At 35.3% G+C, this 27,068-nt stretch overlaps 1 protein-coding gene across 2 annotated transcripts in view; it reads left to right on the forward strand.

Moving 5' to 3' along the window:
* Positions 1 to 1,107: 1,107 nt before the first annotated feature.
* The window catches only part of LOC135847736 (uncharacterized), a 59,634-nt gene continuing 33,673 nt past the window's right edge, over positions 1,108 to 27,068 (forward strand). The window contains exons 1-2 of one of the 2 annotated variants that reach the window (XM_065367421.1): positions 1,108 to 1,200; positions 17,107 to 19,416. In XM_065367421.1, the coding sequence (XP_065223493.1) occupies positions 17,113 to 18,963 (1,851 nt within the window). In that variant the 5' untranslated portion in view covers positions 1,108 to 1,200; positions 17,107 to 17,112 and the 3' untranslated portion in view covers positions 18,964 to 19,416. Of the gene's footprint in view, positions 1,201 to 17,106; positions 19,417 to 27,068 lie in introns of those variants that run through there. The other variant, XM_065367419.1, reaches the window with a different exon arrangement.

A 27,068-nucleotide genomic window follows, 5' to 3' on the forward strand; every position in this document is an offset into this window, starting at 1 on the left:
TGTAGATAAATTCGTTAAACCGGTCGAGTAAACACACAACGCGATTTTCAGCTCCCCAACTTCATATTAACGTCTTCTGGAGCAAATTAAAAATTCTGGAGAAATTGAAAAATCGCGCTGGAGGCTCCAGAATGGCTGGAAATGGCGAAATTGGGATTTGGGGAATTAATATCGGTTTTAGGATTTATTTTGATCATTTTTACTGATCATGTACCTAACCTACGTACTATTTGAAAAAAGTATGAATCACTGAAAACAGTCAATTTTGAATTTTCAAACATTCGCCAAATATCGAGATATAAAGCTGGGCAGCTGAAAATTTGGTTTTGGGGGCTGTAGACCATGCTCTTTCAAAAAATCGCGGTCCCGTTGAAATCGGAGGTTAAACAGGTGAGGGTGAGGCAAAAGTCGCTATTTGTAGAGGTAAACTGCCCTATGGGACCCTGCCTAGTATGGGATCGTCGAATTCAGGGATGGAAAGCTAAAAGATGAAACTAGAGCTTTAGCTTTTGGCTCTTCAAATTAATGAAACTTTCTAATGGCTAGCTTTTAGCTTCCAAAAACCATTGGCTTTCAGCTTTTATTTAGCTTTTGGCTTTCACTTCAGCTTTTGGCTTTTAATATTTTCACACATTGCTAATTTGTTACAATGCAGAAAAGTACACCATGGATAGATATTTGAAATTGATGAAATATGATTTTAATTCATAATAGGAAACGTGTACTATTAGTGAGAATAGAAATTAGAATCAAGTAAAACGATGGAAAAAATGAAAACAAAAACGGGAAAATGGCTATGAATGATTACAAAAAAGTGAAATTGAAACCAAACCAGATAAACATGCAAAAAAAAGCTGAAAGAAAGCTGATAAAATAAAGCTTTTGGCTTTAGCTTTTTGCTTTCAAAAATCTGAAAAATCCCAAACTTCCTTCGGCTAATCGGCTTTCAGCTTTTAGCTTCTAGCTTTCGGCTAGCTTTCCATCCCTGGTCGAATTTCTCAGCTGTTTATTGGTGCACTCTCGCGCTGATTGCATGTACTAGTAGGTATTTGTCAATAACCAGGCCGCACCTTTCAACCAGAGAGTTTCTGTGCTGCTTTGTTTTCATTTTATTGGTGATAACTTTGACATCGCAATCGCAAAATATTTAAAGTTAAAGAGGTGTTTTTTGACGCGTATATTATATCAGAACTGAGCAAGGTAATTTCACTTTACTTACATGAATGTGTAGCGTAGATGTTATATTTTACGATTAAGGCATGTCCGGTGACTTTATTTCATAATTTATAGATCTATGGGAAATGAAAAAAAACCACTGATTTCCAAATAAAAAGATCGAAATCGTTTCCAATCAATTTAGTGGGTCCAAAACGGTTAACATATTATACCAAATTTCAGTTTCCTTGGTTGATTTAGTAAAATGTTGTTGTTTTTTTTCGCATTTTCGTCCCTTTGATTTTCACAAATTGGCAATGAATCAAAAATGCTCTTAAGCATCTGAAATTTTGGCTGGTTGCATGTTTCTTCGAGTTAGGTCGGTCTAGATTACAAAACTCACTAATCTCGCGTAAAATTGTTCGAAATGTGTATGTATCTAGTTCAGAAATTGCTTCAAATGTTGCTGAATGATAGATATGTACCTACTTCGAAAATTTTAAAAAAAATTGGATAAAGAAATTTGAGAATTCAAACTCAACTGCACTTGCCAGTTTCATTGAGTTCAGAGTGTGGTGAGATGTGACTTTCTTGAAAAAAATTGGGTCATGATGGGTTTTTATTTTTATTTTCTGTACCTAAGAGTATTTTTCAGTACGATTTAATTCACCAATCTGATCTATTTTCGTTATTTATTTCTATCAATAAATAATTATATTTCGAATGAATCTCAAATACTTACCTGGTACTTATTTCTTGAGGAAATGTTTCCAGAAATATACCTGTTTATTCGATTGGTGATTAATTGATTATGCAGAACTTTGCTTATCTTTTTTTTTTGTGTGTTTTTAATTGCATGATTATTACCATACACGCACTTTTGCTAATAATGTTTTCGCTGCTTTGTCAAAATTGCGGAAAAAGGTTCCATCTAACAATAGGCCAAAATTTCCGGAAAAAAAGTCCCTCATAAATCCTAATTTTTTGCACCTCCCTGCTGATCCTCCGCGACAACTTTTTTCTTAAAGGGGGAGTCCTAAGGAACATTTCTAGCCCTTGTCTTCAAAAACAAGTGGCCCTACTTGCAAAATTGCGGTCATTTTGATTGACAGGTCAGCCGAAATCGCAGATTTTGTATTTCAACATAGGACTAGGATAAAAATTTTTAAACCCTACATATGTAGATCGAAAGAGCAGGCAAAAATTCATCACCTGACAATATTTCAAGTGCTAAAGTGCCTTTTTCGATTTTTGGTGAATTTTTGAAAATCAAATTTTGGCCAAAATGTGAGAAAAAATCAAAATTTTACCAAATTGACCTAGAAAGCTGAAATTTGGCATATATCCTATTTTCAACCTGCCAAATCGATTGGAAACAGTTTCAACCCGTTTTGAGTAGTTCCTGGAGTCTCCAGCAGATTTTCGAAACTAAAATTTCATCAAATGGAGTTGGAAAGCCAAAATTAAATCTGCAAGCTAATTTCAATGCTCTATGAAGTCGACCGCAGGGGAATTTCAAGTCGTTCTTCCTCCAGTAGATTTTTGAAAGTCCAAATTCCCACAAAATTTCGTCAGATGGAGTTGAAAAGCCGAAATTAATTCTGCAATGTAATTTCAATACGCTATGAAGTCGACTGCAGGTAAATTTCAAGTCGTTTTGAAGCCTTCAGCGATTTTTTGAAAATTACTGGAGCCTCCAGTAGATTTTTGATACTTAATGGGCAAACTAATTTCAGTACAATAATATGAAGTCGACTGCATGATGTTTTCAAGTGATTTTGAAGGTTCCAGCTATTTTTTGGAAATTTCAATTCTGCTATAAATTCCATGAAACCTTTCAAAAAGTCACTGGAGGCGCCAAAATACTAGTAACTTGAACCCACCTGAAGTCGTCTGCAGAGGGTGTTAAAATTGGAGTGCATTGGTAATAATTTCAGCTTTCCATCTCCATTTTGGGGAAATTTCATGTTTCAAAAATTTACTGGAGGCTCCAGTAGTTTTCAAAAAATTGCTGGATGCTCCTAAACGATTTGAAATTCACCTGTAGTCGACTTCATAGCGTATTGAAATTAGTTTGCAGAATGAATTTCGGCTTTCCAACTTCATTTCATGAAATTTTGTGGGAATTTCGAGTTTCAAAAATCTGATGGAGGCTCCAGAACTGCTCAAAACGGTTTGAAACTGTCTCCAATCGATTTGGCAGGGTCGAAAATAGGGTATACCCCAAATTTCAGTTTTCTAGGTCAATTTGGTAAAATTTTGATTTTTTCTCACATTTTGGCCAAAATTTGATTTTTGAAAATTCACCAAAAATCGAAAAAGGCACTTTAGCTCTTGAAATTTTGACAGGTGATGAATTTTTGTCTGCTCTTTCGATCTACATTCGTAGGGTTTAAAAAATCGACTGTACTTTTTGTCAGGAAACCCCATTTTTTTTCAAAAAGTTCTCTGTTTTTTGCCAGAATTTCCAGATCAGCTTTTTTCCATTTCCTTGATCAATTTGTGGAATTTTCCATTTTATTTTTTCAAGTTGTCTTTAAAATGGAAACAATAAATTTGTAGTCCCCTCTCCCCATGTAACCACTAACCACTCCCCTTTTGCCTCACTAGTTCAACGTAGTTGACACTCTTGAAGGGAAGGTCTGAAAAATTGGAAAAACAGTTGGGGAGAAGGAGGATATTCTGGACAGGGTGATGTTCTGGACAAAATCTAGTTTCACCACTTTGACTGTGCCTAAAAAAATTTTTTCCCCAAAAGTACGTAGCATTGTGATACTACATTCGTTGGCACAGACAAACATTCCGGTGGCAGTTCTTATCACAAAAATATTTGATTTTTTCTAAAACGAGCGTGATTTTTTTGAAGACAACGATTTTTAGTTTTGAATATTATGAAAAGATAAAACAACCGGAGCCGGAGAACAAACTGCAGGTAATTATGAAAGTAGCAAACCTTACTTTATAACGTGAATTGGTGATATTCATCCTAGAACGCTTTCAACTCGTAATATTTCCGATTGATTCTAAAATGAGGGGGTGTGATGTTGTGGACACTTTGTCTATATTACATGTATGGAATGCTTACATTGTCTCAGAAACTGAAGAAATGCGTGAAAGACGCGAAAACTGGCCTAGAAAGAAAGAAAGCTTGGTTTTGCGTGGATATGTGTCCTTTTTCGTAATGTGGCATTTTTTTGCATGATGTTTGCCTCGGATTTTTCAAAAATGACCAAGTCGAGGTTATAGAGTGCCCTAAATGTTCTGAATAAACACATAAACTGTTTTTTAATAAATTTCAATTGTTTTTCCTTTGATTAGAATACCGCATTGTCGATTTTAGGTACAATTAATATGCTGTCCGGAACATAACATCCTCGTGCATAGTCATGTTCTGGACAAAAAATTGAAAATTTTAAAATTTGAATACTGGGTCATTCCACGTCAATTGGACCAAGAAGTGGTAGGTGGGTTCGGCGATTTTTTTGAAATGTTTCCGGTGGAAAGACCTTCCGAAGGGATGACCAATGGCGCAAATCGCAGCCCTCTAGCCCATTTTTAACGGCAGCCAGGGGGTGTCAAAGTATTCAGTGAACCTAAAGTATCATCCATTTCAGCAGTGGATTACTCGATAACCGCGATACCTACCAAAATGGAACTTTTTCCCATAGTTAAGGGTATTGAAAGGCTTTTTGGTGATATCATAAAAATCAGTGTTGCCACTTTTTTTCGTGCAAAAAATTAGCTCAAAAAGTTTCAAAACGTAGTTTTTATATCGTTCCGACTCTCAAAAATGCTGAAAAAAATGTATTACGGACAACTGTTCATGCTGAACAACATATTAAAAAATTGGAATGGTAACTTGTCGCAAAATCGATTTAAAAAAATTTGAAGTTTGCGAAAAAATGCGATTTTTTGATTTAAAACATGAAAAAGAGTTTTGATTGGTTAAGTTGACCCATTTGACCCCTATTTTTACGTATCTGTTGAAAAAGTGGAAAAACCCCTTTCACTCGATAAAATGAACTCATCACAAAAAAAAATCAAAATTCGAAAAAATTCAATTTTCAACTCCAAACATCAAAAAAAGTTTAAATTTATTCAGTTGTCTTATTTTGACCTCTTTCTGACGTACATATTTCATGAAAAAGTTGATGAAAATCACACTCACAGCAAAAAAATTAAAATTTGTTTATTTTTTGAATTTTTTCGAATTTTGATTTTTTTGTGATGAGTACATGATGGAATTTTGTGGGAATTTCGAGATTCAAAAATCTGCTGGAGGCTCCAGAACTGCTCAAAACGGGTTGAAACCGTTTCCAATCGATTTGGCATGTCGAAAATAGGGTATATCCCAAATTTCTGCTTTCTTGGTCAATTTGGTAAAATTTTGATTATTTCCCTCATTTTTGTCCTAAATTCGATTTTCAAAAATTCACCAAAAATCAAAAAACGCACTTTAGGACTTGAAATTTTGACAGGTGATGAATTTTTGCATGATCTTTCGATCTACCTTTGTAAAATTTGAAAAAGTTCGTGCAAGTCCTATGTTAAAACGCAAAATCTGCGATTTTGGCTGACCTGTCAATCAAAATGGCCGCCATTTTGTAAGTAAGGCCAACTTTTTTTTGGCAACTTTGCTTAAAAATGTTTCTTAAGATGTCCCCTTTAAGAAAAAAGTTGTCCCGGAAAATCGGCGGGGGGGGTGCAATTACTCCTATTGTCATATTCCTGACTACCTGTTATGAAAGGAAAACATTATTTTTTAATTCTCAAACTACAAATTATCAAAACCTTTTGCCCTCGCTTCGCTCGGGCTTGTTTTCTTTTCTTTTTAAAGGACCAGATGAACATTTCTAGATAATAAAAATCAAAGTTTTAAAGCCAAAAAATGAACTCACGAAAAAAACCATCGTTTTTATGCATCTCGAAATACAAATTTACAAGAGCTTTCTCCCTCACTCGGGCCTGTTCTGTTTTATTTTTCAAAATCAACTTCCTTTAAAAAAAGCATTATTCAAATTCTAAAATTTTAAAAGCAAAAAAAAACCTTGTTTTTATGCCTTTCGAAATGCAAATTTTCAGAAGCTTTCGCCCTCGCTTCGCTCGATTTTGTTCTCTTTTTTTTCAAAAGTAGTTAACTTCCTTCAAAAAAACGTCATTCCAATATTAAAATTTGAAAAATCAAAAAATAAACTCTTCTCATTTAAAAAAACCTCGTTTTTAAGCATCTAGAAATGAAAATTTTCAAAAGTTCTCGCTTCTCTCGAATCAATTTGTTTCTCAATTTTAAAATGAACAAATTTCACATTTTGATGCCTCCAAAAAACCATAAAAGAAAAGAAACATTTTCAAAAGTTATAATGAATATTGTAATCAATTGGCCAAACTTGATGCATGTTTTATTCATTTATTTATGTATTTTTCATTAAAAAAGTTACCTAATAGTCAAAGTTGAGCTGTTTTTTATATCCGAAGAAGTATCCAGTTCATTGAGAAGCTTATAAAAAAAAATACACCCCCCCCCCAAAAAAAATTTTTCTTTAACCAAAGTATGCAGTAAGCACAGAAAATAAACAAAAATGGTGTGGAAAAATGGAAAAATTGGTCTGGAAAACCTGGAAAAGCCAGGAAAATCAGTGAAAACTGGAGTGAAAAGTGATGATTTGATGAACGACTGACTGATTCATTTCAAGTTTGGACTAGGAGTCGGTGAATCCAGCACAATCCATCTATCTTGAGGTGTTTTATTCGTTTTCCTGATGTTTTCGAGCAACTTTTGTAAAAATTATGAATAATTGAAATTCTTTTCAGGTAATTTTGTAACCATGGAGGTACATAGTTACCTAGTATGTACAAGGTACTTCCTTCCAAGATCCTGGATCCTTTTTCTGGTCTTGAGAGTTGAGATTTTGTGACGCACACTGAAAATAATTTATAAATTTTTTGAACAGCACAGCTGCTTGGTATAATCAATGTTAAAGTTTATGAATTTTTTGAAAAATTTAATGAAACCGTGTTCGCAAAATCATTAATTCGATCCTTACAATTCTAGGTTCAAATGGAAGTTCAGCAACATCAAGGACTAGAAATGGCCGAAGTCACGTCAAAATTGTACGATATTATTCATCCGACTCCGGTTTCGCTGAAACAACTATCAGCAATCGCCGTTAGCCTCGAAATATGGCGACGTAAAGTGAATGAATATCGCACAGATAGAAAATTGAAAGAATTCGAGCCATACAGCCTGCGAAAAGAAAATACCTGGATGAAAACTATGCTTCCTGATTTACCATCCACGATTTACAATACAATCGAAGAAGTTTTCTTAAGATTTGGGCGATCGTTGGCACATTGGCGGATGCATCATGATCCCATAGGATTTTGTTTTAAGTACAGGTACACTCACCCAAACGATATTTTAAATGATTTCGATGATTTTGCGTGCGATTATGACGGCTCTATTCATTACGTGAGGACAGCAGAACGTATGATGCGTTGCATGATGATCACTTCAGAGATGAAGTTTACAATTGCATGTTGGTATTTCTTCGAAGACGATATCAGACGAATTTGGCCATCGGTATCAGGAAACATGAACGTAGATTTTATTAATTTTGACGTGTGCCCGCAATCATGTTACTGGATTTGCCGTCTCACGAATAAATTAGACGAAATACCAACCCGGAGAAGTGAAACTGTTGATGAAAAAATGTTATGGGCGCGCCTGCCTTGCAATAGACCTTCGATCGAGTATTTTTGGAATCGTATACATCCCGAAAAACGAATGCAAATTGCTATTAACTTCCGTAACCGGTATGATTTTGTTAGATTCATTTTACCAAAACTGGATGATGAGCAGCTCGGTAAATATGTCAATGATGGGTATTGTGCTGTTGATAGTTATCGCTTGTATAATATGTTTCTACATCTTCGTTGCGATGAATGGATCGTCCTGAGAACTTGGTTGCGCATTAGGAACGTTATTAATGAAAGCAATTTCACCAATTTTATCTTTTGTATGGTTGGAAATCAGGATGAAGATACAGACGAGTGTTATGAAAAGGACAAGTGGGAATATTTGTGTTGTCAGATGTGGAACCATACGCCGCTTAATTTGAAACGATCAGTGTTCAGGGCTTTCTCATCTGACTGCAATCGCTGGTTCGAATCTATCGTTATTGACACTTATAATGGTTTTTGTGAGATGAACGTCGAGTTGGTCTTGCTTATTCTTCAAGATTCATCTTCGAAAGAAAGAAGCTTATTCTGGTGTAACAATTGGACATATGTTACTGCAGCTGTTCGATGCAAAGATTTGCAACGTGTAATAGAATTATGCTTTGAAAATGCGAATGAGATTACTGAGTTCAAGCAAAACGTCATGATAAATAGCAGAGATGTCCTTCAAGTTTGCGTTTCATTATTGCAATGTGCAGATTTTGACGAATTGAATGCCTTTGTGAGTTTCATTTGTACCGAATTGCAAGCAGCGAGAGATTTTAAACAACGAATACTGCAGTCGGCTTTTCTCGATGTAGATTGCAAACTTAATCGTGGTATTGTGAGTAGAATCGTAGACCTCAATGAATTTATTAATGATGCTTTCGACAACGTTGATCTATCCACCGATTTTAAAAATCTCGCCATGTCGTCGTCTTCAGCTATGAAAGGTTTATCGGTAGCCATTTGCTCAGAGACGAGTGTTTCTTTCGAGACCCTCGTCAAATTTATTTATACTCTTGTTTCAATGGAAGAAACCCTAATGCAGGTCAAAAAGAGTTTGATTGATTCGTTGAAAGAGCGGCTGACGACTAATAATGGTTATATTTCACTTATCAAAAACCGTTTATTTAGTAACCCGGAGTTCAACTCGATTTTATTATGGTGCTTGGGAAGTAACGAAGGAGTTGAAGAATTCAAACTGAACTGCGCTGTGTAGTTGAATTTTTTTCTGAATAATTTGTTACTGCAGTTAGTTTTTGTACTTGACAATATTTTTATGGAGAATCAATTTCGATGAATTTTCAAAAAAAAAAATTCACTATTTTTCGGATTCTTATTTCAATTGCACCCATTTTAAAATACACAAGTGCTTAGTATGTCATGTACTTATGTACCTAAGTGTTTGATCATTTATTTTAGATTTTTGTTTTATTTAAGCATTATAGTTAATCATACCTAATTTCTCATGGTTACCCGCACAACAATTGTCGATGTCGACATTTACATCGACTACGTTTTTTTCCAACATATGATGGAAAAGTGATCAATTAATTATTTAGTAGGAATCTTCTGTCCATACAAAAGCCAGGTAAATGAAAATTTTCAAAATTTTCTCATTATTTCTGATACCTTGACATGCCATCTCGACATATAGATGTAAAATTCGATGCTCGAAATTTACATCTACAACTATGTCGACCAATTATTCAGAATTAAAATTTCTGTTTAAGTGTTTAAAATTTTAGTAAACATTCAAAAATATGATCTTGTTCAATGTGGAAAACAAATTTTTTAGGGAACTGATGAAATTATTCACTTTTCCGCAGTTTGGAGTTGTAGATGATATGATGTTGATATTGTGGATGTATTTGTTGATGTCGAATTTCACATCAACATTAACATCGACATGTCGACATGAAAATGGATTAGTTTGATACTCGCAGATAAAGTATTGCACCATCTTTGATATAAGGGATTTCTGTTATACTTCTTGATTATACAGACTTTTCGTCTGTACTTCTTCGGAAGTGGACTTTGCATCGATGCTGTTTTCAGCACTAGCAATAGCCACATCAGAGGAAATAATTTTTGGAAAAAAATTAAAAATTTTTAAACTCAAATTCTATAACTTAACAAAGCAGGAGGTCGACATAAATTTTGATGTGAATGTCGATCCATCCACATCCGTCACTTTTGGATGCCCCATGTCTATGTGAATTTCGACCCTGTGTGGAGCCAATTGTCGACACGAATGCAGATCAACATGAGTCGACAGTTACATCGACAATTAGCTCGACACAGGGTCGAAATTCACATCGACATGTAGCATCCAAAAGTGACGGATGTGGATGGGTCGACATTCACATCAAAATTAGCATGGTCATTGTTGAATGGGTACTCGCGTAACTATTTTAGCAATATTTCAGGATGTCTTTTTACAAATTTCATGCATGATATTGTCTCATTTGGAGTCATTTTTACAGTAGTGTAGGAACTCGAACACGCTTGTATAACACATATGTTCATTCATGATTATGTACAATCATAGAATAATAATTATACTCGAGTATAAATGGTAACTAAGTTCCTACGTACGTAGAGATAACAATCGAATAGGTGGGGGTATTAACGGATACTACAGTCTCCCCTTGCGCAAAAATTTCAAAAATAGAAAATAGAATATAAAATTGAATAAACACAATAGAATAAATGAATACATAGAAAAATGATCTAAAAAATGATCAAAAAATAGTAGAAAGTAAATAGAAAAATATTTGAAAAAGTATGTACAAATTATTGAACGTAATTGTCCAGATATCTCGGCATTTTACATTCCCTTGAAGATAGTTGACGCATAATTGGAGGCGAACGTCTTGCCTGCTGACTTTGATTCGAGTTTGACTGTGCTGGTACAGTATCTGTATTTGACGTATTCGAAGATAAAATTCCTCGTAACAGAGTTAACGGCGTTTTCCGCGTTTGATGAGGTTCAACTACTTCAGGTACTGGTTCATCCGCAAATGCTACTTTCTGAGAACCTTGTCGAAGTTGGTTGATGTGTCGTTTGATTTTATAACCACTATCGAACTCGACTAGATAATGGAGATTTCCCATTTTCTGGACAAACCCATCCTCGTCGCCACTGTAGGAACTTGAACACGCTTGTATAACACATATGTTTATTCATGATTATGTACAAATGATAGAATAATATACTCGAGTATAAATGGTAACTAAGTTGCTATGTACGTACGTAGAGAGAGATAACAATCGAATAGGTGGGGGTATTGACGGATACTACAGGTAGGTATAGTTATTCTTGATAAGTCTAACCTATATTATTCAAGTTGAAATTGTAATCAACTTGAAAAGTTATTTTCACTTTTTTCAAAAATTCATCCATGTACCCACCTACTTGGCAAGATTAAAACAATTTTCTAATGATTTAGATGAAGTAATTTTTTATTTTTTTTTGAATATATGTATTTAGGTACTTACTTCAGGCAGTCAGATATTTTTAATGTGATGAAAATTCGATTGTTACATAATTTTTGAAATATATTTTCATGATATTGTAAACGATTTTTGTATTAATTTGCTGTCTCACAAACATAGGTGGATAAAATTCTAATCCAGGAGAACAATACTACAAGTATCTAAATTTGCTCTGATAGAAACCGATAGTATATTAATTGAACCCGCTAGAACAGGAAGGGACCAAGTCACAATTTCGAAAAAAATGTTTTACACGGATATGTGGGTTTTGAAATACGGCGGATCGACTGGTGATGTCAGATTTCCGCAAAACTGCCGGAAAGTCGTATTTTGGCGCAGAAAAAGGGGGGGGGGGGGTCTGCATTGAAGACCTTTTTGTTAAATTTTTTAACAGGGTGTCCACAGGTCTGGAAAACCTGGAAAACCTGGAAAAGTCAGGGAATTTGGTCGGTCTGGAAAAGTCAGGGAATTTCGTAATTTTCACGCAAAATCCCTGGAATTTTGAAAAAACGATCAATTGAAAATTTTGAATAAGGACCTGTGATGAGAGGAAAACACTGTTGTTTACTTCTCGAAACGCAAATTTTCAAAAGCTTTTGCCCTCGCTTCGCTCGGGCTTGTTTTCTTTTCTTTTTCAGAGGCAACATGAAAATTTCTAGATTATAAAAATCAAGTTTTTATGCCAAAAAATGAACTCCTCACAAAGAAAACAATGTTTTTAAGCATCTCAAAATACTTACAAATTTACAAGCGCTTTCACCCTCTCGCTTGGGCCTGTTCTGTTTTCTTTTTCAAAATCAACTTCCTTCAAAAAAAAAAACATAATTCAAATATAGTCCAGTAGAATTAGCCATCGAATAGGGAAAGACTGCCGGGCAAGCTGAATTTTGGTATATAGGGGTATTTTGATGTGCTGAACACGAATCCGGCGCGTCCGGTCCTCTCCAGGCTGTGCGTTTTCCCCCATTGTGGATCCAAGCCCCCCAAAACACGTTTTTGGCTTCTATCTTCGCAAATAAAGGACATAGCGCGTAAATGAGGGCAAAAAAGTAATCTACGTTGAATTTCCTATCAGGAAACATTTGATTTGTTGCGCTAACCCCCAGGGGGGTGAGCCTAATGTCACTGAAAAGGAGCAACTTTTGAATTTTAGTCATAATGAGCATGAAAAATGTGTCGCAATGTACCATAAATCGAGATGAAGTGCGTAGAAATCAATACTGACCCCCTTTCAAGTTCCCTTGCGGACTCGGAGACTTGCCCCCTCCCCCTCCCTCTCCTCCTCATAAAAGTTACTCTATCACTACGAGTCAAAACTAAGTTCAATTGAATAAATGAAAGTGAAAATGTGAAATTAAAATAGGTTATCTCATTGCTGACCAAAAATGTTGGCACCATTTTTATCAATTCTCCCCTTTTGTGGATCCCTGACCCCAAATATCGTTTTTGGCATCTATCTCCTTTACTATCGCTTTAATCGAAAAAATACCTCAGTACAATTATTTCGTATGTGAAATTTCCTTTCATATGAGCTGTATATCATGTCCCCACCCCCGGGAGGGGGGTGGACCCTCGAAATTCCAAGTTTGTGAATTCTGTAAAACTTTTATTTTTTGGTTGCAATTATTTCAAAACATAGTACATATTTATGCTACGAAATGTACCAGCAAATACCTTTTTTTTATTTTTAAGCAAAACAAGATAAATTCATCACATAATCACAGGTACCTATCAAAATGAAATTGGATATAAAAATGGTAATTGTTGTGTAAAAAAAGACAATTTAAAAAAAAATAATATTAATGTAATATTCACGTTTTGCGTGTTTTTTATCGAGCTTTTCATCTGGTTCATCCAGGGATGAGGTCCGGCCCAGGACCAGGACCCGAAACCCGAAAAAAGCCCTGATTATTTCCTTGAAGCCCCAAAACCTTAAAATCTGTAACTTACAAAGCCCTGACCAAAAGCCCGAAACCTTTTTCTCTGAAAACCAAGCCCCGAACGTGAGCCTCAAAACCCAAACTGTTATCAGGGCTTTTCAGGGCTTTTCGGGGCGTGAAAATTTTGTAAATTACTATTGTGCTTACTGTTCTGTGCATCTTAAAATTTCAAAACTCAAAAAAGATGATTTTCAAAAACAAAATTTACAACTTCAGCAAAAAGTTTAATATTTTAAGGGGTTCTTGGTACATTATTTATAATATTCCGTAGGTCGTTCATTGTTCTTTGAAAAATTTGGACAGTAATTAAAAATTCCAAAATAAAAATTCTGATTTTTTTAAAAAAAAAGAAAAAAAAACTGTTCCATTCAAATAATTTTGAAAAAAGCATTTTTTTTTTCACCAGAAAATCAAATAAGATTTTACTTTATTCTTCATTGAAATTGCAATTGAGGGCCTTCATGGAAGAGGGGAATATAGTGAAATTGATAAAAAAAAATTTAATACATTCAAAATATTGGTAATGAGAAAAAAAACAAAAAAATGTTCAAGGCCCCTTTTCCATAGAACCCCTCAATTTCAAGCCCCGAGAAGCCCCCAAAAGCCCTGAACACTTCATTCAAGCCCTGGACACTGAGCCCTAAAACCCAAACTCAAAGTTTCCTGTGCCCCAATCCATGCCCAAGACCTAATAAATTTTTGATTGAAAGCCCAAGCCCCGAAAGTCCAAAACCCCGAACCCAAAAAAAAACGTTCAGGGCCTCATCCCTGGGTTCATCACAGTCAGAGTCATCGTTTTCTTCAACTTTGTAACAATTAGTGCAAGTTGTTCCTTCACAAGTAGTACATGCTACGTTGCACAGTAAGCCGCTTTTTCTGCACCCACATGCTCTGCCACAACCTTTACCACAGGAGCATAAAATTTTGAGGGTCCATCCACCTCCCGGGGGTTGGGGACATGATATACAGCTCATATGAAAGGAAATTTCACATACGAAATAATTGTACTGAGGTATTTTTTCGATTAAAGCGATAGTAAAGGAGATAGATGCCAAAAACGATATTTGGGGTCAGTGATCCACAAAAGGGGAGAATTGATAAAAATGGTGCCAACATTTTTGGTCAGCAATGAGATAACCTATTTTAATTTCACATTTTCACTTTCATTTATTCAATTGAACTTAGTTTTGACTCGTAGTGATAGAGTAACTTTTATGAGGAGGAGAGGGAGGGGGAGGGGGCAAGTCTCCGAGTCCGCAAGGGAACTTGAAAGGGGGTCAGTATTGATTTCTACGCACTTCATCTCGATTTATGGTACATTGCGACACATTTTTCATGCTCATTATGACTAAAATTCAAAAGTTGCTCCTTTTCAGTGACATTAGGCTCACCCCCCTGGGGGTTAGCGCAACAAATCAAATGTTTCCTGATAGGAAATTCAACGTAGATTACTTTTTTGCCCTCATTTACGCGCTATGTCCTTTATTTGCGAAGATAGAAGCCAAAAACGTGTTTTGGGGGGCTTGGATCCACAATGGGGGAAAACGCACAGCCTGGAGAGGACCGGACGCGCCGGATTCGTGTTCAGCACATCAAAATACCCCTATATACCAAAATTCAGCTTGCCCGGCAGTCTTTCCCTATAGCCCCTGTTTTTTCTGCTAATTCTACTGGACTAATATTCTAAAACTTTAAAAGTCAAAAGAAAGCTACTCGTCCTCACATAAAAAAACTTCGTTTTTATGCCTCTCGAAACTCAAATTCTCAGAAGCTTCCGCCCTCGCTTCGCTCGAACCTGTTCTCTTTTCTTTTTCAAGAGTAAACTTCCTTCAAAAAAACATCCATTTCAATATTAAAATTTAAAAATTAAAAAAATAAACACTCTTCGCATTCAAAAAAAAAACTCGTTTTCAGGCATCTTGAAATGGAAATTTTCGAAAGTTCTCGCCCTCGCTTCGCTCGGGCCAAATTTGTCTCTCGTTTTGAAATGAACAAATTTCACATTTTGAGGCCTTCAAAAATAAAAAAAATAAAAAAAATTCATAAGTTACCTATGAATACGTATGTATTTTATCAATTGGCCAAACTTGATGCATGTTTTATTAATTTTTAATTAGAAAAGTTAATAATCAAAGTTGAGCTGTTTTTTTATATCCGAAGAAGTATCCAGTTCGAAGAGAAGCTTATGAAAAAAAATTACCCCCCCCCCCCAAAAAAAAACTTCTTTAATTAAAGTATGGAGTGAGTCTAGAAAATTGAGAAAAATGGTCTGGAAAAATGGAAAAATTGGTCTGGAAAACCTGGAAAAGTCAGGGAAAATCATTTCCTGAAATGAGTGGACACCCTGTTTAAATTCCTTGAAAAATGACAAACATTTTCGAGAAGACCATTTTTTGAAATTCAAGTTTATCTATGTACTGAAAAAAGACTAAAAAATTAACAACTTCGGCAAAAAGTTTTACACCTCAAGGGGTTTTTGGTCAATTTAAACGAGATAGCTGTCCAAGTGATGTACTTGAATGTAGAATCAAGCCCCATTCGTGCCCGAGCAATTTCAAAAGAAATTTTGGTGATTGAGTGCAGAAAGGGTCTAAGTCCCATTTGTTCAGGCAGCAACAGCGCCGGCGCACGTGAATATTTTTTTTTCGAAACTGTGCTAAAAATTGTGTCTTGGGGTTCTCTTTCAATGACCGTAAGCATGTTTACCAAAAATTTTAGATTTCCGAATAAATCAACTTTTTGTTATTCCTGTAAACTGCGAAAATGGACTTCAAAAAGGGATGGAAAGGGTGGGTGTTTCAAAAAATGTCAGTCCAATAAATTAAGTCAAAGTTAATTACCACTTAATATCATTCGTTTTCGCTCAAATTTTTCTTACAAAGTCTACTCACCCTGCTACTATAATCAAACCACTACTGATTGGTCTTAAACCCTCCCCCTGGGTCGGTGAGGGGTGCTTAATTTTTCAAGGAACACACAACAGAATCATGTATTCGAAAAACGAATCTGGTCGTGCGATATATCGAAGAGTATGTTTTCGAGGTCGCTGGATACGAATAAATGAACTTATTTTTTGGGTCCAACCCCTCAAAGCACCTCTGTGTCCCTAAAAGGGGGTCAAAATTCCGAAAAATTGTGAAAATTCGAGTGATATATCGAATGGTATGTTTTCGAGGTCGCTGAGCACGAATATGAACTTATTTTCGGGGTCCAACCCCTCAAACCCCCAAATTACTGTGGAAACTTCAACTTTCAAAAATCTGCTGGAGACTAGAACTGCTGAAAATAACTCCAAACTGTTCCCAAACGATTCGTAAGGTCTAAAATAGGGTACATACCACATTTCAGAATTCTACGGAGAAATGGTAAAGTTTCGGTTTCTTGCACCAATTTTGATTTTTATAAAATCTTATCGAAAATCGTAAAATGAACTTTAGCACCTGAAATTCCGGCTCGTGATGTATTTTGGCATGCACTTTTCATTTAGTTTTGATCAGTTTAAAAAGTAAGGAGGTGGTTTATTCCAAGATCTTTCTTTCTTTGGTCGTGAGATTTTGTCGGACACAATGAAAATAATAATTGATGAATTTCCTAAACTGCGCTGCTGCTTGGTATGATTGATGCTGAATGCTTACTTATGAATTTTTTGAAAAGTCCAATGAAACCGTGTGCAATGCAAAGCAATTCAATAAATTTGGGATAGCATGATATTGTGCCAGATTTCATGCTTCTTTTATTTATGTTCGTCATCGCCTGTTCCTCTCGATAATTAACGCGGCCTTTACAATTCTAGGTTAAAATGGAAGTTCAACAACACCAAGGACTAGAAATGGCCCAAGTCACGTCAAAATTGTTCGATATTTTTCATCCGACTCCGGTTTCGCTAAAACAACTATCAGCAATCGCCGTTAGCCTGGAAATATGGCGACGTAAAGTTAATGAATATCGCATAAATGGAAAATTGGAAAAGTTTAGCCCATGGAGTCTACGAAAACGAAATACCTGGATTAAAGATATGCTTCCTGATTTACCGTCCACGATTTACAAGACAATCGAAGAAGTTTTCTCAAGATTTGGGCAATCATTTGGATTCTGGCAGAATAATCATTGCAGCACAAAATTTTGTTATAAAAACAGTTACGAAAACGATGTTTTAGAATACTTCGATGATTTTGTGTGCGATTATGACGGATCTATTCATTACGCGAGGACAGCCGAACGTATGATGCATTGTGAAGGATTCAGTTCGGAAATGAAGTTTATAGTCGCTTGTATGTATTTCTTCGAAGACGAAATCAGACAAATTTGGCCATCTGTATCAGCAAACATGAACTTATATTTTTTTGATTTTGACGAATGCCCGCAATTGTATTACTGGATTTGCCGTCTCACGAATAAATTAGACGAAATACCAACCCAGGGGAGTGAAACTGTTGATGAGAGGATGTTTGCAGAGTGCATGCCTTATATTACACCTTCGGTCGAGTATTTTTGGAATCGTGTACATCCTGAAAAACGAATGCAAATTGCTATTGGCTACCTAGACGGTTATGATTTTGTTAGATTCGTTTTACCAAAACTTGATGATGAGCAGCTCGATAAATACATCAATGATGGGTATGGCGATGACTTGTGTACCATGTTTCTAAATCTTCGTTGCGATGAATGGATCGTCCTGAGAACTTGGTTCCACATTAGGAACATTATAAAGGAAAGCAATTTTACCAATTTTATCTTTCGTATGGTTGGAAATCAGGACGATGATGTTGATGAATTCTATGAACAGGAAAAGTGGGAATATTTGTGTTGTCAGATATGGAACCATACGCCGCTTAATTTAAAACAATCGGTGATCAGAGTTTTCTCATCTGAAAGTCGCTGGTTCGAATCTATCATTATTGACAATTGTGATGATTTTTGTGAGATAAACGTCGAGTTGCTATTGCTTATTCTGCAAGATGCATCTTCGAAAGAAAGAAGTTTATTCTGGTGTAACAATTGGAGTTATGTAATTGTAGCTGTTCGATGCAAAAATTTACAACGTGTAATAGAATTATGCTTTGAAGATGCGAATAAGATTACTGAGTTCAAGCAAAACATCATGATAAATAGCAGAAGTGTCCTTCTAGTTTGCATTTCATTATTGCAATGTGCGTGTTTCGAAGAATTGAATGCCTTTGTGAGTTTCGTTTGTACCGAATTGCAAGCAGCGAGATTTCTTAAACAACGAATACTGCAGTCGACCTTTTTCGATGAAGATTACGGACTTGAAGGTGAAATTATCGGTAAGATCGGGGATCTCAATGAATTTATTAATGATGCTTTCGACAACGTTGATCTATCCACCGATTTCAAAAATCTGCTCATGTCGTCGTCTTCGGTTATGAAAACTTTATCGAAAATCATTTGCTTAGAGAGAGTTTCTTGCGAAACCCTCATCACATTCATTGATACCCTTGTTGCAACGGAAGAAACCGTAATGCAAGTCAAAAAGAGTTTGATTGATTCGTTGAAAGAGCGGTTGACGACGAATGCAGGTGCACGTTGCCATGAACATCTACGTAGTGACCCTGAGTTCAACTTGATTTTATCATGGTGCTTGGGAAGTAGCGAAGGAGTTGATGAATTCAAACTGAACTGCGGTTTGTAGTTGTATTTTTTTATGAATAATTTGTTAGGTACTGCAGTTTTTGTAGGTACTTTCCAAGATTTTTATATTATAGGGAATCAATTTCGACGAATTTTCAAAATTTTTGTAGCTATTTTTGCGATTTTCATTTCAATTGCACCCATAAATGGGTGCTTATATGTAATAGTAATTAATTTACTTATGTAAGTGTTTGGTCATTTATTTTCGATTTTTATTTTAAGTACCTATTTTGTAATCACAATATTTCTCTGGTTACTCACGTAACTATTTTAGCAATATTACAAGATGTCTTTTTGCAAATTTCAGGTATGATATTGCCTCATTTTGAGTTACTTTTACGGTATAGTTATAACTGATGAGTTTATATCCTATACTTTATTTCAAAAGTTGAAATTATCATCAACTTGAAAAGTTTTTTTCACTTTTTTGAAAAATTCATCTGTACTAAGATTAAACATTTATTTCCATGATGATTTTGATTGATTTTTTTTTTTGAATACATGTAGGTATGTACTTGTTTAAGGCAGTCAGATATCTTTAATGTGAACTGATGAAAAATTGATTGTTACATAATTTTTGAAATATATTTTCATGATATCGTAAACGATTTTTGCATTGATTTGCTGTCTCACTAACTAGTTGGATAGATTCCAACCCAGGAGGACAATACTATCTAAATTTGCTCTGAATATTTCAAATGCATATCTTGCTCAAGATGTAGTTTTTAAAGAAACCCATAATATTAGTATTCTTGTGTTATAGTAATTGAATTTGAATCCCAAACATAGGTAACCTATTTCCATTTGCTTTGGGATAAATCTTCAGTAGTACAGAAGTCATCACCTGTCAAAATTTCAAGCGCTAAAGTGCCTTTTTCGATTTTTAGTGAATTTTCAAAAATAAAATGTTGGCCAAAATGGGGGAAAAAATTAAAATTTTACCAAATTTACCTGAAAAGCTGAAATTTGGGATATACCCTATTTTTGACCTACCCAATCGATTGAAACCCGTTTCAAACCGTTTTGAGCAGTTCTGGAGCCTCTAGCAGATTTTTAAAACTCGAAATTTCCACAAAATTTCATCAAATGGAGTTGGAAAGTCGAAATTCATTCTGCGAACTAATTTCAATTCACTACGAAGTCGACTGCAGGTAAGGTTCAAGTCGTTTTGGAGTCTCCAGCGATTTTTTGAAAATTACTGAACCCTCCAGTAGATTTTTTAAACCTGAAATTTCCCCAAAATTTCATCAAATGGAGATGGAAAGCTAAAATTAACTCTGCACTCCAATTTTTTACACCCTCTGAAGACGATTTCAGGTGGGCTCAAGTCATTTTGGAGCGTCCAGTGACTTCTTGAAAATTACTGGAGTCTCCACCAGATTTTTGAAACTTGAAATTTTCACAACATTCTATCAAATGGGGTTAGTACTTAAGCAAAAATTGACTCTTCAAAATAATTTCAATACAATATGAAGTCAACTGCATGGTGGTTTGAAGTTGTTTTGGAGCCTCCTGTGACTTTTTGAAAGGATTCATGGTGTTTTAGGAAAATTAAAATTTCGTCAATTTCAGCTTCCCATCTCCATTTGATAAAATTTTGGGGAAATTTGAAGTATAAAAAATCTACTGGAGGCTCCAGTTATTTTCAAAAAAATCGCTGGGGACTCCAAAACGACTTGAAATTTACCTGCAGTCAACTTCGTAGGGAACTGAAATTAGTTTGCAGAATAAATTTCGACTTTCCAACTCCATTTGATGAAATTTTGTGAGAATTTCAGTTTTAAAAATCTGCCGAAGGCTCCAGAACTGCTTAAAACGATTTGAAACGGTTTTCAATCGATTGATGGGCAGGTCAAAAATAGGGTATATCCCAAATTTCAGCTTTCTAGGTCAAGTTGGTAAAATTTTGATTTTTTCCCACATTTTGGCCAACATTTTATTTTTGAAAATTCACTAAAAATCGAAAAAGGCACTTCAGCGCTTGAAATCTTGACAGGTGATGAATCTTTGCCTGCTCTTTCGATTTACCTATGGCTCAATTTCAAAATTGCAAGGGGAAGACTTGATTCAAAACTTCCAATAATATGTTTTGCCAGCTAGATTTTGAAAATTTTGAATTTTCAAATTGTGTTTGCGCCTTAAATTTTAAAGATAGACAATTTGTCATAATTACTTTTTGTGATCGTTCCGTTCGTCCTCTCACGTCAAATAGATAGGTACTATGAGTTGGTGAGGTCACTTGAATGATTCAAACATTGCAAATTTTTCATTTAAAATTGGTAAATCTTTGCCTGAAAATGGCGTAACTCCTTCAATTCACAGATGTAAGAAAATGTTTAGTTTTTCAAAATATTAATTCGGAATAGAATTTGAAAAAATGGCGTTTAATCGTTCAAATAAATCATTAACGAGCATAAATCGCTTTTACACGTGCTAAAATCGATTCGGATGGTTTTAAGGCTTTTTTTTCAAAGTCTTGAATTTTCAAAATACGGCTTTGGGATTAAAGAATTGTTTGAACGTTCCATTATAATACGTATTAATGCATGGTGATACCTTGATTGGGTCATTCCACGTCAATTGGACCAAGAAGTGGTAGGGGGGGGGGAGGTTCGGCGATTTTTTTGAAATTTTTCCTGTGGAAAGACCTTCCGAAAAGATGACCAATGGCGCGAATCGCAGCCTTCAAGCCCATTTTTAAAGGCAGCCAGGGGGTGTCAAAGTTTTCAGTGAACCTAAAACATCATCCATTTCAGCAGTGGATTACTCGATAACCGCGATACCTACCAAAATGGGATATTTTCCCATAGTTAGGGGTTTTGAAAGGCTTTTTGGTGATATCATAAAAATCAGTGTTGCCACATTTTTTCGTACGAAAAATTAGCTCAAAAAGTTCCGAAACGTGGTTTTCATATCGTTCCGACTCTCAAAAATTCTGAAAAAAATATATTACGGACATCTTTTCATGCTGAACAACATATTAAAACATTGGGATGGTAAAATGTTGCAAATTTGATTTAAAAAAATTCGAAGTTTGCGAAAAAATGCGATTTTTTGATTTAAAACATGAAAATAAGTTTTGACTGGTGAAGTTGACCCATTTGACCCCTATTTTTGCGTACGAGTATCTTTTGAAAAAGTTGAGAAAAAACCCGTTCACTCGATGAAATGAACTCCTCACCAAAAAATCAAAATTCGAAAAGATTCAAGAAGTGAACGAATTTCTATTTTTTTGTTGTGAGAGTAATTATCATCAACTTTTTTATGAAATACGTCAGAAAGAGGTCATAATAAGACAACTGAACAAATTTAAACTTTTATTGTTGTTGCAAATTGAAAATATTAAATTTTTTCGAATTTTGATTTTTTTGTGAGGAGTTTATTTCATCGAGTAAAAGGGTTTTTTCAACTTTTTCAACAAATACGTAAAAATAGGGGTCAAATGAATCAACTTCACCAATCAAAAATTTTTTTCATGTTTTAAATCAAAAAATCGAATTTTTTCGCAAACTTTGAATTTTTTAAAATCAACTTTGCAACATGTTACCATCTCAATTTTTTAATATGTTGTTCAGCATGAAAAGATGTCTATAATAATATTCTTTTCAGAATTTTTGAGAGTCGGAACGATATGAAAACTACGTTTCAAAACTTTTTGAGCTAATTTGTTGTACGAAAAAAAGTGGCAACACTGATTTTTATGATATCACCAAAAAGCCTTTCAAAACCCCTAACTATGGGAAAATGTTCCATTTTGGTAGGTATCGCGGTTATCGAGTAATCCACTGCTGAAATGGTGAAATGGATGATGTTTTAGGTTCACTGAAAACTTTGACACCCCCTGGCTGCCTTAAAAAATGGGCTAGAGGGCTGCGATTCGCGCCATTGGTCATCCCTTCGGAAGGTCTTCCCGCAGGAAAAATTTCAAAAAAATCGCCGAACCCCCCCACCACTTCTTGGTCCAATTGACGTAGAATGACCCGATTATAATTCTAATGTTTTATTATCTTGATGTGTTTTCATCGTTTTCTCGATATTTTCGAGCAATTTTTTGGTGCGGAAGGAGGTGGTTTCCAAGATCCTTCTTTCTTTGGTCGTGATACTTTGTCGGACACAATGAAAATAATAATTGATGAATTTCCTAAACTGCGCTGCTGCTTGGTATGATAGATGCAGAATGCTTACTTAACTTATGAATTTTTTGAAAAATCCGATGAAACCGTGCGCAAAGCAATTCAGTAAATTTGGGATAGCATGTGCTAGATTTCGTGCTTCTTTTATTTCCGTGTTCGTCATCGCCTGTTCTTCTCGATAATTAACGTGGCCTTTACAATTCTAGGTTCAAATGGAAGTTCAACTACACCAAGGACTAGAAATGGCCCAAGTCACGTCAACATTGTTCGATATTTTTCATCCGACTCCGGTTTCGCTAAAACAACTATCAGCAATCGCCATTAGTGTAGAATTATGGCGACGTAGAGTGAATGAATATCGCACTGGTAGAAAATTGCAAGAATTTAACCCATGGATTCTACGAGAACAATTTACTTGGATAAAAGAAGTGCTTCCTGTTTTGCCTGCTACGATTTACAAGACAATCGAAGAAGTTTTCTCAAGATTTGGGCAATCATTTGGATTTTGGCGGAGTAATCATTGCAGCGCAAGATTTAGTAATGAATACCGTGACGTAAACGATGTTTTAAAGGATTTCGATGATTTTGTGTGCGATTATGACGGCTCTATTGATTACACGAGGACAGCCGAACGTATGATGCGTTGTGGAGGATTCAATTCGGAAAAGAAGTTCGTAATTGCTTGCACGTATTTCTTGGAAGACGATATCAGACGAATTTGGCCATCTATATCGAGAAACGTGGACGTAGATTTGATTGATTTTGACAAATGCCCGTTAGTGTATTATTGGATTTACCGCCTCACGAACAAATTAGACAAAATACCAACCCCGAGAAGTGAAACTGTTGCTGAAAGAATGTTTACAGAGTGCAGTCCTTATAATAGACCTTCGCTCGAGTACTTTTGGAATCGTATGCCTCACGAAACACGAACGCAAAGAGCTGTTGACTACCTAGACCGTTATAATTTTGTTAGATTCATTTTAACAAAACTGGACGATGAGCAGCTCGATAAATTCGTCAGTGATGGGTATGGTGATGTCTTGTATGCCACGCTTATAAATCTTCATTGCGATGAATCCATCGTCCTGAGAACTTGGTTGCAAATTAGGGACATTATAAAGGAAAGTAATTTCATCGATCTTATCATTCGTATGTTTGGAATTCAGAATTATGATATTATAGATGAGCACTACGACGAGTATGAAGAGGAAAAATGGAAATATTTGTGTTGTCAGATATGGAACCACTCGCCGCGTAATTTAAAACGATCAGTGATCAGAGTTTTCTCATCTGACAGTGCCTGGTTCAAATATATCGTTATTGACAATGATGATGATTTTTGTGAGGTAAACGTCGAGTTGCTATTGCTTATTCTGCGAGATGCATTTTCTACAGAAAGAAACTTATTCTGGTGTAAGAATTGGAGTTATGTAATTGAAGCTGTTCGATGCAAATATTTGCAACGAGTAATAGAATTGTGCTTTGAGAACAAAGGTGAGGTTGATCAGTTCAAGCAGAACGTCCTGGTTAAAAGCAAAGACGTCTTTAAATTCTGCGTATGGGTATTGGAATCTGCGTGTTTCGAAGAATTGAATGGCTTAGTCAGTTTCGTTTGTACCGAATTACAAGCAGCGAGAAATTTTAAACAATCAATACTGCAGTCTGCTTTTCTCGATGAATATTGCGGATTTAGTGTTGACATTGTCAGTAGAATCGAGCATTTCAATGAATTTGTTAATGATGCTTTTGACAACGTTGATGTATCCACCGATTTTAAAAATCTGCTGTTGTCTTCATCTCCAGTTATGAAACGTTTATCGAGTATCATTTTCTCCGATAGAGTTTCTTTCGAAACCCTCGTCAAATTTATTGATACTCTTGTTTCAACGGAAGAAAGCGTAATGCGAGTCAAAAAGGGTTTGATTGATTCGTTGAAAGAGAAGTTGACGATTAATTTACCTATGTCAGGTTACCACAACTATCTATTGAGTGACCCTGAGTTAAACTCGATTTTATCATGGTGTTTGGGAAGTAACGAAGCAGTTGAAGAATTCAAACTGAACTGCGCTTTGTAGTTGAATTTTTTTCTGAGTAATTTGTTAGGTATTGTAGTTTTATGTAGGTAGGTACTTTCCAATATTTTTATAGAGAATCAGTTTCGATGAATTTTCAAAATTTTTCTAGATATTTTTGAGATTTTTATTTCAATTGCACCCAATAAGTGCTTAGTGTGTAATTTACTTATGTAAGTGTTTGGTCATTTATTTTCGATTTTTGTTTTATTCAAGTTTATGTAATCATAATTTCTCTGGTTACTCGCGTAACTATTTTAGAAATATTCTCAAGATGTCTTTTTTACAAATTTCAAGTATGATTTGCCTCATTTTGAGTCTTTTTTTACGGTTGGTATAGTTATTCTTGATAAGTCTATATAGCCTAATTATTTCAAGTTAAAATTGTCATCAACTTAAAAAGTTTTTTTTTTCACTTATTTTATTAAAAAATTCATCTGTAGGTAGGGTACTTAGATTACAAATTTATTTCTGATGATTTTGATTGATTTTTTTTTTGAATAGGTATTAATGAAGGTAATTTTCCTAAAAGCATGAGCAGTTCTGTTAAAATATATATTTCGATTTTTGGCGAATTTTTGAAAATCATATTTCGGCCAAAAATGAGAAAAAAATCAAAATTTTACCAAATTGAGCTATAAAGCTGAAATTTAGAACATAGCTTATTTTCGACTCGCCAAATCGATTGGAAACGACTTCAAATCGTTTTGAGCAGTTCTGGAGGCTCCAGCAGATTTTTGAAACTTGAAATTTCCACAAAATTTCATCAAATGAAGTTGGAAAATGGAAATTCTCGCAGCAGTCCTATTTAAGCACGTTAATAAGTCGACTGCTGGTGAGAATGAGTCATTTTGTGGCCACCAGCAATTTTTTGAAAATTCTTGGAGCCTCCAGTGGATTTTTGAAACTTGATTCTGTAAACTTATTTCAATACGCTAGGGAGTCGACTGCGAGTGGATTTCAAGTCGTTTTGGAGCCTCCAGCGATTTTTTGGTAATTACCGGAGCCTCCAGCAGATTTTTCAATGCTCGAAATTTCCATAAAATTTTACCAAACAGAGCGACGCACAGTGGGCTGTGAGCACCCTCAAAACGGGCGTAATTCAAAAACTTACAATGAACCCTAAAAAAATGGTATAATGATACCCTCCCTTATGTTTTTGGGGTCGCAGAATACGAATTTGACAATATTTTTTTTTGTAGGGGTGGGGGGTGAGGGGGTTAGGGGAGCGAAAAATTCAAAATTTGACTATAATGATGTGTGATATGTCGAAATGTATGTTTTTGAGGGTGTAGATCACGAATCTGACAATATTTTTTTCATAGGGGTCAATGGTGGGGGCTGAAGGGGGTGAAAACGGTGAAAAATTCAAAATTTGACTATAATGATGTGTGATATGTCGAAATGTACCGAATATGAATAATTCAACTAAAAGTGAGTAATTTTCATCAATTTACTCGATTTTAGTTGTTATAAAGTAATTATAGAGGTATAATTTACGTTGAAACTCCGTTTTTTGCCTACTCTGCTGCATAAATATCAATAGAAAAAATTTTTGCACGTAGATGCACGGGAAATTCCAGTGGCTGGTAATACTTAAGATAGTGTATTACAAGATGTTAATTGCCATTTTTGCCCTAAAGTGCCCCCGCGACCTCCACAGTCGATTATAGTGAAAAATCTTGGTGAATTTCGTTGAAATGTGACAAATTTTTTCTTCCAGGGACTTTGACGGCTCCCCAATAGAAAATTCTTCATCCCCCACCCTTCACCCCTTCTACACCCTCGAAAACGTACATTTTGACATATCACACGTTATTATGGTCAAATTTTGAATGTTTCACCATTTTTACCCCCTTCATCCCCCACCATTCACCCCTACGAAAAAATATTGTCAA

The sequence above is a fragment of the Planococcus citri genome, chromosome 5 (genome assembly GCF_950023065.1).
Source record: "Planococcus citri chromosome 5, ihPlaCitr1.1, whole genome shotgun sequence".
Taxonomy (NCBI): domain Eukaryota; kingdom Metazoa; phylum Arthropoda; class Insecta; order Hemiptera; family Pseudococcidae; genus Planococcus; species Planococcus citri.